Source organism: Wickerhamiella sorbophila (genome assembly GCF_002251995.1).
Source record: "Wickerhamiella sorbophila strain DS02 chromosome Unknown contig1, whole genome shotgun sequence".
Taxonomy (NCBI): Eukaryota; Fungi; Ascomycota; class Dipodascomycetes; order Dipodascales; family Trichomonascaceae; genus Wickerhamiella; species Wickerhamiella sorbophila.
In genome coordinates this window covers 2,649,922-2,661,274 of record NW_020193984.1, presented here as the reverse complement: position 1 = coordinate 2,661,274, position 11,353 = coordinate 2,649,922, and the positions used below count along the sequence as shown (strand labels likewise).

The window sequence follows — 11,353 nt, the reverse complement described above, 5'->3', positions numbered from 1 at the left end:
CTTTTGAATAGTCTACCTGTGCTAAAGATTTTTCGATGTGGTTCGAGTCTTTTCATCCAAGCCAAGACGTGCGCCCGTCTCAAAGAGTTTGTTCTTGCACTGCTAGGCTCTTACTGGTAGAGAACATACCTCTTACTGCCCTTCAAAACTTTTTTGAGACAGTCAATTGTTTTGGTGACGCCCAGATATTGAACACGAGAATTGAGGGTGACAGCTTCCAGTCAACTGTGGTTTATAGCGACTTGCGCGAAGGACAGAACGCTTTGAAGGAATTTCAGAAAGTGCCACTATTTCAAACAATATCTGTATCGCCTGTAATTGAAACAGATTTCGCTGTGATAATTAATTGTACTAATGCTAGCCGTCTTCAGCGCGAGCAAATGACATTTGAGTTGTCTCAGATTGGCGCTATCGCCTATTCACGCGTCGAGCCCGATATTTCAGGTGGTTCCCAACTATTCGTCTACTATTACGACAGCCGCGCTATACAGAGAGTAATCAACCATGGATTTGCTGTGGGTACAACTGTCTGCCACCCTTTAATTATGGGTGTCACACATTCCAAAGTGTGCTTCTTTTCTCCTTTCAATGTAACAGTTACCGGTTCCAGTATCCAGCCTCCGAACAATCTGATGGTTGATCATTGGTCTACTTCTAAATCTCCATGGAGTGCAACGGTAGGATCTAGCCCTCCACTCGCCCCCAGTGCAATCGCTCCCTATTGCGGTCCGCTCAATTCTACACGCACAGGATTCTGCTCCCCTCCTGTTGAAGACTATATGGAAAGTCGATGGTTTTCTCGCTCAAAGCGACCCTCCCCTACGACAGATACTAGTGAGGGTATCCCTACTCCTGCCCTCCCGATAGTGGCCAAGCCTTCCATTTGGAATGAGGAGTCAAAAGCGGGCATAGAAAGTGGACTTGCAGAGAAACGTCTACCAGTATCTCCTGCTTCTGATGATACACCTCCAGCTACTCTCGCCACTTCTCCTAGTGAAAGTGTCAAGCCTAGTACTCCACCTGTCTTGCAAGGTGTAGTAACCCGGGACAACGTGCCATATAAAAATGTTGTGGATCTTGATTTAATTGACAGTGGCAAGGAGACGCGTACCACCGTCATGCTGAGAAACATTCCTAATAAGTTCTCTCAGAAGGCACTGAAAGAATTTCTCGACACGACTAATAAAAACACGTTTAACTTTTTGTACTTGCGGATGGATTTTGAAAACCATTGCAATGTTGGATACGCATTCATTTCGTTCACGCATCCAAAACATATCGCCACGTTTGCTAGGGCTAGATGTGGTCAGAAATGGAATATGTACAAGAGCGAAAAACTTATTGACCTATCGTTTGCCAAGATCCAAGGAAGAGCTAGTTTGATTGCCAAGTTTCGCGCTTCACCCGTTATGAAGGAGGCACCTGACTATCGACCTAAACTCTACTATACTTCCGGGCCCCATATTGGAGAAGAGGAGCCTTTCCCTGCCCGTTGATGCTAATGAGCTTTCTTTATTTTTGTTGGTCTTTTATTGAATATTTCTTGCTACTTTATTTGCTATATAACTATATTTACTCTTTTTGTTGGTCGCGATACGATTCACGGAGCTTGTCTACCAATTCCTCAACGTTTTCACGAGGCATATCCACTAAATCATGGGGCACATAGTTTGCTGTGTGGGGCTTCGAACCAAAGTCCCTCGTCGAGTCGAGCTTGCCAATCAGCCTGAGCTCAAACGGTTTATCCCAGGACCTCAGTTCTTCCCAGTCAAACAACAACGTGTCTGTGCGGTCAAGCCACGGGTTGATATCAATCAGCCACGCTCTGTTATAAGACTTTGGAATATAGGCATCGAACACAAAAGACGAATCGGGGAACTTGTCAACGAGCTTCGTTGAAAACTCAGTTAGAATGTCCTGGATCTTTGTACGCAAGGGCGCTAAGAAGTCGTAGAAATTGAGATCTCTTTGGCACACACCAATCAGTTCTCCGTCCTTGACAAAACATCTGAACTCCAGAGATCTGTGGATATCGAACCATTCACGCAACACCAAAGTCAACTTGGGAGGCCCCTTATTTCCAAGAGACTTTGTCAAGTCAAAGGTGCAGTAGTCCGACGACTTGATCAACATGTATACATCGTTAGCATTGATGCATCGCATATCATTGGTGGGTGAGATCCAAACGGCGTCTCGCGGCGCCGACCAGTTGAGTTTGGGAGCAACTTCGCCGTCTAAAGATCTGATAGTTTCCTTCACCAAACTGTCGAATTCCTGCGGAATTGCTGAAGCCTGCGTAAAGCCGGCATCTGAATCATCGTCGCTGTCGCTTCGATCCGAACCATCGTCGCTCAATTCTCCATTATCCGGCAACACCATACCGTCAGCCAGCAGCCACCGCCGGAAATCCTCGGGGCAATCAAGAACTCGAGCTTTCGGTGTATCCCTTTTGAATAACTTGTACCATTCGCCAAACTGGCAGTTTAAAATATGTTTCAAATCCTGGTCACTCAGGCTTTCCGTCATAACTGCAACTCCAACTGCTCCGGGCGTGTTCGAGGGTTTTTTTGTCAGCCGTCCCAAACGATCTCGTCAACTTGCCATCCATTTAAATGAGTGCTAAAGTAGCGCCACAGGTTAACAACAACAAGTTCCAAGATAAGGAGAAGCCGACAGAGGTACGCAAAGCCAATATTCTGGCTGCGCGGTCTGTTGCCGATGCTGTGCGCACCTCCCTGGGCCCTAAGGGTATGGACAAAATGGTGCAGACCAAAACCGGCGAGGTTATCATCACCAACGATGGTGCCACTATTCTGTCCCACATGGCTGTGATGCATCCTGCTGCGCGTATGCTGGTTAATCTCTCGCAAGCCCAGGACTCTGAAGCTGGAGATGGTACCACCTCGGTCGTTGTGCTCGCTGGTGCTCTTTTGGGAGCCAGTGAGCGACTCCTGAACAGGGCCATTCATCCGTCGATTATTGCTGAGTCTTTCCAGCGGGCTGCTCAGCGGGCTACTGAAATCATGCAGAAGATGTCGCACCCCGTCGATTTGGCTGACCGCAAACAGCTTGTGCAAGCGGCTACTACTTCTTTGAACTCTAAGATCGTTTCTCAGCACTCTGGTAAGATTGCTCCTATGACCGTTGATGCTGTGCTCAAGGTCGTAGACCCCTTGCATCCTAAGAGTGTCGATCTTCAAAATATTCGTATCATCAAAAAGCTTGGTGGCACGATTGACGATACCACTTTGATTGATGGCCTCGTTTTGCGCCAGAACGTTGTCAAGAGTGCTGGGGGTCCTGCTCGTGTTGAGAAGGCCAAGATCGCCTTGATTCAGTTCCAACTCTCTCCTCCCAAGCCTGATTTGGAGAACCACGTTATTGTCAACGATTACCGTCAAATGGATAAGATTCTCAAGGAAGAGCGTCAGTATTTGCTCAACCTCTGCAAGACCATCAAGAAGCACAAGTGTAACGTTGTTCTTATCCAGAAATCTATTCTGCGCGATGCCGTTAATGACATGGCCCTGCATTTCATGGCCAAGTTGGGTATTATGGTTGTCAAAGATATTGAGCGTGACGAGGTGGAGTTCATCTGCAGAACTCTGGGCTGCAACCCCATCGCCGACATTGAATCGTTCAGCGAGGAGCGTTTGGGAAGCGCCGAGCTCATTCAGGAGGTCGAGCAGGCTGAGGCTAAGGTTTTGCAAATTACTGGTATCCCTACAAACGCCGAGCGGGCAGGTACCTGCTCTATTGTGTGCCGTGGCTCCAACCAGTTGATTTTAGACGAAACTGAGCGCAGTATTCACGATGCCTTGTGTGTCATCCGCTGCCTTGTTAAAGAACAGGCCTTGATTGCTGGTGGCGGTGCACCCGAGATTGAGGTTTCTATGAACTTGTCGAAGGAGGCTGATGCCCTTGGTGGTGTTGAAGCAGTTTGCTGGCAAGAATATGCTCAGGCCCTCGAGGTTATCCCCACCACTTTAGCCGAAAACGCTGGTATCAACTCCATTGAGGCCGTCACAGAGCTCCGTAACAAACATGCTCTGGGAGAGGTCACTACAGGTATCTCTGTTCGCCGTGGCACCGCAGATATTACAGTGGAGAACGTCTTTCAGCCTCTGCTTGTCAATACATCTGCAATCACACTTGCCTCAGAGACTGTAAAGAGCATTTTGCGTATTGACGATATCCAATTTAGCCGTTGATATACTGTGGTAGATATTTTGATTCTTAAGTTCTATATCGAGTTAGAGTCGGGAAATAGTCCCGGCCACTCGCACTGCGAATCCAGCTCCATTTCCGAGTCGCTGAACCCCTGGAACTCGTCACTGGAGAGCGCATCACTGATTTCGCGTGATGATCTCGGGCGTGGTTTGTCTGTTTTATTGCTTGCCGCGAGAAACATGTGAAGTAGCTGCGCAATGAGCCAGTTGCGCTGCGAGCCAGACGTCTCGCAGCCCAAAAGTGGTGCGGGCAGCTGTGACCGGGGCAGCATCGAAAGAAAATCTCGGCTCAAAACCTGCTTGTATACAATTTTTAGAACCCGCGCATACAACGACGAGATCTGCTCGGAGAAAAGTGCCCAAGTAATCACCAAAACAGTGAATCCCAGAATCAGTTCCTGGTGAATGAGTTCATAGGGGCGCAACCAAATAACCGTATCAATGACCATTAAAAACCTAATTGCATGTTTTACAATGCCTCTAGTACTACTGGAGGCACAACTCCCCAAAACTATAATCGCTGTTGTCAACATACGACGTTCCAATTTCCCGACCGTCTGACTTGACCTGTCACTTTTGCCGAATTTTGCTATATAGCTCAATAGTTGGAGAATTTGCTAATTTTAAGCTATTTTAATTCTGCAGACATGTAGGAACCACATCACGTAACGGCTCTCTGATGGACCAAGCACAGGTCGATCGTCTTGTCGTGTTTAATGAGCTTGAGACCGGGCCCTTACATCGGGTTCTATTTGACTTTGAGAATGAGGAATTTCTTGTGGTGATTTTGAATTATTTGCAGCCAAATCAAATAGTGGAAACGTTTGTGCAAACCTGCTCTAGCCTTGCTGGCCAACGATTTGCGAAAGTCAATGATCTATACGAGGCACATGCAAATAAAAGGCTGGAACTCGAAATAGTCGAAGATAAATTACCCCCGTTGTCGGCTTGGACGCTTGCCACAGATGGTGAAAAGATAATTGTGCCCACCAAAGATCTGAAATCCAACGACATCGATGGTTCCAAGTTCGTGCCTGTTGGGATGATTGTCACGGGCAAGGCTTCAATCAAACAAGTGATTAAGCAAGTGAGGTTCCTTCGAAAAGACGAACCGACCCCGTTTGTCACAGATCAATACGGTGATTCTTATAACGAGTCGTTCTACAAAGAGCCCCGCATTATCGAGAGTGTCCCGGCAACAGTAATTAAGGTCGTTGGCGATCTTCTAGACATCGGCAAAGCCCGCTTCCAAAGCCAGGATTTCTCAATTGCGTTCAAAAAATACCAAAAAGCTTTTCATTATCTCCACTCCTACTATCCGGAGCATCTCGAGCCTGATCTTTTGAAAACTCTAACAGGATACAAAATACGAGCTCTTTTAAACCTCGCTCTCACTGCCAACAAACTCCAGGACTACAGAAAAGCCATCGAAGCTGCCAATTTTGTTTTGGAAATGCCAGAAACAACCACCCAGCCAAGCACTCTGGCTAAGGCTTACTACCAGCTCGGGACAGCAGAGTTGGGCTTGGGAGATGAGCTACGGGCGCAGCAACACTACGAAATGTCGTATGCAAACCAGCAGGATCTAGCCACAAAAAATGCAATAGCCCTGTGCCAAAAGCGGGCCGCGTCTCGACGGGCCAAACAAAAAAATGCCCTACTGAACGCCTTCTCCACAAAAAACTAACTTATTTTTAGACCTTACATAAATGCACTTTGAAACAAGCTGAAACTGTTCGATGTGTCGTGTCGCCATCAGGCAAATCGTAAACAGACTTGACTATTTGAATTTCGTGCCTATATTTCTCGTACATGCTATAACTTTCACTAAACGCGATCATACACGTATCGAGGTCACTTCGACGCGAGCCTCCGCCACCCCATCCCTGGGGTAATATTGAGCGGATCATGCAGGAGCCACCCATGCAGGGTGTGTTTAAAAAAAAGCTGATAACCTTTAAAGCCCAACTACCTGAACGGGGAAAAAGACGACAGCCAAAATTACAACTCTTTTTTGACACATTCCTTTCTGTACTTTGCTGTCCCCAATTTAACTAAACCCATCATGGTGAACCCTGGAGACGCTCTCCTTCAACAGCTCCGCCAGTCGTTGCAAGGAGCCAAATACTCCGCCTCCTCCGTCCTGGCTGGTTTGACAGTATACGTTGGCGGTAGTTTGGTTGCATTCCTTATTTTCCTAATCATTCGGCCACGATTGAAAAGGCTTTATAGCCCCAATTCCATTAAAGGGGTCTTCGAGTACCCTGGAAATGGGCTGTTTGCGTGGATGTCTCCAGTTTTTCGAACAACCGAAGACGAGGTCGTCCAGCACATTGGCCTAGATGCCGCTCTTTTCCTTCGAGCGCTCAAAATGCTCCGGAATATCTTTTTAATCCTTGCCGTTCTCGGGTGTGGAATTGGCATCCCTGTGAATGTAGTTTTCAATTTCAAGTCCAAGTGGGGCGACAACTTGTCCAAGTCAGATGCCTTTCTGCTCATGACGCCTACTTTGATCACAGGTGCACCCATTGTTGCCCACATCGTCAGCGGATGGATCTTTAACGTCATTATTTTTGTGTTTCTTTGGTTGAACTTTTCCGCGGTTCTTACCCTCAGACGAGACGTTTTTCTCAGCTCAGATCATCAGTCAAAGCTTGAGAACCGCTCTGTTCTAGTTACCGACATCAAGAAAGCGGCAAGGTCTAAACAAGGCTTGCGCACGTTAGCTACTGGACTGTCTTCAGAGACTCCGTCGGCCGTTTCCATTGGAACCTCGGTGAAACGGGTTGAAAGTTTGATGGAATCTCATCGACAAGCCGTTCTTTCCTACGAAAATGCGAGCTTTGATAACGAAAAGGCTCTGCAGAAGGGTCGCGCGACACCCACCGTTAAACTGAACGACGGTCGAACCGTAGATGCAGTTGCCCACTGGAGAGAACAGGTTGATAAATATGAAACAAAGGTGCTGCTGGAACGTGAACAAGCTCGTCAAGAGCTAGATCCATTGTCTTACGGGTTTATTTCTTATCCCCGTCAGTCAACTGCACATAAAATTGTGCAAACCCGCCAGGCCCACCAAACCAATGGAACTGGCCTCCAGCTAGCACCATCACCTATCGATATCATCTGGCCGAATTTAGCTATTGGTAAAGTCGGACGTGCACACAAGCAAATGTGGGTGAATATAGTGTTTGCTGCGCTTATGATTCTTTGGATTGTTCCGAATGCCTTCATCGGTTGTTTCTTGACTAACTTGAGTCGTCTCGGGGCTTTGTGGCCTCACTTTGCTATGGTTATGGATGAAAACAAAGTCGGTTTTGCCATTCTGCAGGGTGTCATGGCACCTTTGATCACCACGCTTGTTTTCATGATTCTTCCATGGATCATGCGAAAGCTCTCCCGCTGGCAAGGCAAAATAACACGAAACGAGCGCGAAAAGGAAGTCACCAGAAAGCTCTATGCATTTTTCTTTTTCAACAACTTCTTCGTGTTCACCCTCATGGGCGTTGTATGGGACGCTGTCGCCCAGGCCTTGGAAATTGTAAATGCGGCTTCTCCTGACTCGAAGCCCAGTTTTGGTGCAGTTTGGGCAGAACTTAAAGTCGCTCAACGTATCTCCACGGCAATCCTCAACGTTTCTTCGTTCTGGGTTATGTATTTGTTAAAGTCCTTTTTGGGTGTCATGGTTGATCAGTTGCAGCTGGTCAGTTTGACACAATTTGGCTTCCGAAAAATGTTTAGCACTGCGACGCCGCGCCAGAAGCTGCAATGGCGTCAGCCTCAGCCGACTCCGTTTGCTGTGCAATATATTTGGCCCCTGTTCTACACTACTATTTGCCTTGGGTTCACTCTGATCCAACCGCTTGTGCTCGCGCTAGGCGCCATCTACTTTTTGCTCGCTTACCCTTTGAAAAAGTATCAACTCATGTACATGTTTTTGACAAAGTACGAGTCGGAGGGTCTGTTTTGGCCAATTGTAAACAACACTATTCTTTTTGCTACTGGGTTCGGCAACCTCATGCTCTTGTGTATTGTCTGGGTTCAGTCCGGCTGGATCTATGCTATGGGGGTTGTTCCATTGCCCGCTATTGTCATTATATTCAAAATCATCATGTGGACCAAGTTTGATCGTCATTACTACCTCTTTGTGGACGGTTATGATGAGGACATGTACTTCAAGTCTGCTCAAGCAGAACTTGAAGACTGCTACGAGAACCCCGCTCTGTGGAAAGCTTTGGATACTCCCCTATTATCTGGCATTGATCGATCTGAGTCGGTTACATCTCTCAACTCTAGTGAGTTCCTACCCGAGAAGAAAGATAATGTCAGTCCTGAACTTCCTCAGTACGCTGAACAGCGCATGCCTCGGTATCAAACCCATGGAAACTATGATGAGCCTCACTATGACCAGAGCTACGACCAGAGCTACGACCAGAGCTACGACCAGAGCTACGACCGGAGCCACGACCAGAGCTATGACCAAGGATATTACGAATACGACAGCCAGTATCCTGAACAGTATTATGTTGAGCAAGGCTATTATGAGCCTCCCCACACAGCATATCAGAATCACTCGCAAGTGTCACTCTCAGAGTCTTATCAGGGGGCGGTGAGAAATGACGCTAGTGAATATGACGATAGAAAGCGTCTGCTTTGATATTTAAAAAAAAACAAAATTAATCTTAAATACCCAATTTTTTATTCTCGTTACTTTTTAGCTCTTTACCAGTCGGCACCTCCTACCATGACGGCAGCACGTTTGACGGGGATAAGCTGGTCAGCTTCGGACTCGAGGAACGAGAACTTGACGCTACGAGTCTTTTCATATGCTGCAATCTCCTTCTCTTTCTTCATAGTGAGTCCAATATCATCAAGGCCATTAATCAGACAGTCCTTGCGGAAAGGATCGATATCAAAGTGGTCGACCAGGACTTTGCCATCAAGATCGACGATACGCTGATTCTGCAAGTCAATGCTGAAAGAGCCACCAGCCTCAGCAATTGGCGAAAGCTTCTCAATGATGGTGTCTGCAGGCAGAGCGATGGGCAGAAGACCATTTTTAAGAGAGTTGTTGTAGAAGATGTCACCAAATGAAGGAGCAATGACTGCACGGATACCGAAATCGGCAAGAGCCCATGGAGCATGCTCACGAGATGATCCACAGCCAAAGTTGTCACCAGAGACAACCAGGAACTTTGACTTGTTCCAGGGATCAACGTTCAGACAGAAATCGGTAGGCAGCATCTTTCCGTTGGCGTCAGGAGCATTGCGCATCTCATAGAACAGACCAACGGAGAGACCAGTACGTTTGATAGTTTTAAGGAACTGCTTGGGGATGATGGCATCGGTATCAATGTTAGCCTTAGAAAGAGGCGCGGCAACACCAGTCTCGACCTTGAAGATGGGAATACCACCAGCACCCTCTACAGCGGCTTCGGCGCCTTTGGAGGCCTCTTCGCCCTCCTCAACTTCCTTCTCAATATCCGCGGCAGTAGCTTCAGTTTCAAGACGGTAAGAAGCAGGATCACTGGAAGTAGGTTTGGACTCAAGAGAAACGGCGGTGGTCTTGAGGCGGTCACCAAATTCACGGACATCGGTCAGACGGCCAGTGATACCTGCAGCGGCAGCCATGGCAGGAGACATCAGATGAGTACGGCCCTGAGGGCCCTGGCGTCCTTCGAAATTACGGTTAGAAGTAGAGGCACAGCGCTCATGAGGAGAGAGAATATCAGGATTCATACCAAGACACATGGAGCAGCCAGCTTCACGCCATTCGAAACCAGCAGCCTCAAAGACCTTATCAAGACCCTCACGTTCAGCTTGGCGTTTGACGAGACCAGAGCCAGGAACTACCATGGCACGAATAACATTGTCGGCCTTTTTGTTGCCCTTCACGATGGCAGCAGCTGCGCGAAGATCCTCAATACGGGAGTTGGTACAGGAGCCAATGAAGACCTTGTCAACCTTGATATCAGCAAGTGGGACGTTGGGCTCCAGTCCCATATATTCAAGGGCACGTTTAATGTTGGCACGCTTGTGCTCATCAGTCTCTTTAGCAGGATCAGGCACAGCCCCAGTAATAGGCAAAGCATCCTGAGGAGAAGTACCCCAGGTAACAGTAGGGATAATATCCTCCGCCTTGATCTGAACATCAATGTCGAAAACAGCATCCTGGTCGGAGTGCAAAGACTTCCAATAACTAACAGCCTTGTCCCATTCGGCACCTTTGGGAGCAAGAGGACGGCCCTTGATATACTCAAAGGTAATGTCGTCAGGAGCAATCATACCAGCACGGGCACCACCCTCAATAGACATGTTGCACATGGACATGCGGGCTTCCATTGAGAGCTCCCGGATTGCCTCACCAGCAAACTCGATAACGCAGCCTGTACCGCCCGCAGTACCAATAACGCTGATGATGTGCAAAACAAGATCCTTTGAGGTGATCCCCTCGTGAAGCTTACCGTTTACCTGGACACGCATATTTTTGGATTTTGTTTGCATCAAAGTCTGAGTAGCAAGAACGTGCTCGACCTCGGACGTACCGATACCGAAAGCAAGGGCACCAAAAGCACCGTGTGTAGAAGTGTGAGAGTCGCCACAAACGACGGTGGTTCCCGGCAGTGTGAATCCCTGCTCGGGACCAACAACGTGGACGATGCCCTGACGGGCGTCGGTCATGCCAAAGAACCGCACACCAAAATCGCGCACATTAGCCTCGAGAGTCAAAACCTGGGTTCTGGAATCGTCCTCTTTGATAAAGGTGTCACTGTTCTTGAATGTGCGCCGGGAAGTGGTGGGAATATTGTGATCGACGGTAGCCAGAGTGCAGTCGACTCGGCGCACCTTGCGCCCGGTATTTTTCAGACCCTCAAAAGCTTGGGGCGAAGTGACCTCGTGAACAAGATGGCGGTCAATGTAAATGATATAGTTCTTTTCGTCTTCTTTGGAAACGATGTGGTCCTCGAAGACCTTGTCGTAGAGTGTTTTTCCCATTGCGTGGTGGGTATTACTATACAGTTCACTTCATAGGCAGATCATTTATATATACTGCATGAGTCTGGGGAAAGGTAGTCATACCGGTATCGGGTGCCGATATCGGCGCCGTCGTTGCCCCGCCGATT

General features: G+C 47.9%; 7 protein-coding genes across 7 annotated transcripts; 4 read left to right on the top strand and 3 right to left on the bottom strand.

The window, feature by feature from the left end:
- Window positions 1–35: 35 nt before the first annotated feature.
- On the top strand, window positions 36–1,496 carry B9G98_01660 (Meiosis protein mei2; the record flags this gene model as incomplete). Its single annotated transcript, XM_024808218.1, has 1 exon — window positions 36–1,496. One exon carries the CDS (start codon window positions 36–38, stop codon window positions 1,494–1,496), a length of 1,461 nt encoding a protein of 486 aa, XP_024663986.1.
- Window positions 1,497–1,572: 76 nt separating this feature from the next.
- On the bottom strand, window positions 1,573–2,526 carry B9G98_01659 (hypothetical protein; the record flags this gene model as incomplete). Its single annotated transcript, XM_024808217.1, has 1 exon — window positions 1,573–2,526. The coding sequence occupies one exon, from the start codon at window positions 2,524–2,526 to the stop codon at window positions 1,573–1,575; it is 954 nt and encodes a 317-aa protein (XP_024663985.1).
- An 86-nt stretch (window positions 2,527–2,612) lies between these two features.
- Window positions 2,613–4,211, top strand: B9G98_01658 (T-complex protein 1 subunit delta; the record flags this gene model as incomplete). The annotated part of the gene is made up of 1 exon (XM_024808216.1): window positions 2,613–4,211. The coding sequence occupies one exon, from the start codon at window positions 2,613–2,615 to the stop codon at window positions 4,209–4,211; it is 1,599 nt and encodes a 532-aa protein (XP_024663984.1).
- Window positions 4,212–4,243: 32 nt separating this feature from the next.
- B9G98_01657 (hypothetical protein) lies at window positions 4,244–4,678 on the bottom strand (the record flags this gene model as incomplete). The annotated part of the gene is made up of 1 exon (XM_024808215.1): window positions 4,244–4,678. One exon carries the CDS (start codon window positions 4,676–4,678, stop codon window positions 4,244–4,246), a length of 435 nt encoding a protein of 144 aa, XP_024663983.1.
- A 230-nt stretch (window positions 4,679–4,908) lies between these two features.
- B9G98_01656 (Peptidyl-prolyl cis-trans isomerase D) lies at window positions 4,909–5,916 on the top strand (the record flags this gene model as incomplete). Its single annotated transcript, XM_024808214.1, has 1 exon — window positions 4,909–5,916. The coding sequence occupies one exon, from the start codon at window positions 4,909–4,911 to the stop codon at window positions 5,914–5,916; it is 1,008 nt and encodes a 335-aa protein (XP_024663982.1).
- Window positions 5,917–6,294: 378 nt separating this feature from the next.
- B9G98_01655 (hypothetical protein) lies at window positions 6,295–8,886 on the top strand (the record flags this gene model as incomplete). The annotated part of the gene is made up of 1 exon (XM_024808213.1): window positions 6,295–8,886. One exon carries the CDS (start codon window positions 6,295–6,297, stop codon window positions 8,884–8,886), a length of 2,592 nt encoding a protein of 863 aa, XP_024663981.1.
- Window positions 8,887–8,951: 65 nt separating this feature from the next.
- Window positions 8,952–11,225, bottom strand: B9G98_01654 (3-isopropylmalate dehydratase; the record flags this gene model as incomplete). Its single annotated transcript, XM_024808212.1, has 1 exon — window positions 8,952–11,225. One exon carries the CDS (start codon window positions 11,223–11,225, stop codon window positions 8,952–8,954), a length of 2,274 nt encoding a protein of 757 aa, XP_024663980.1.
- Between the last annotated feature and the right edge of the window lie 128 nt (window positions 11,226–11,353).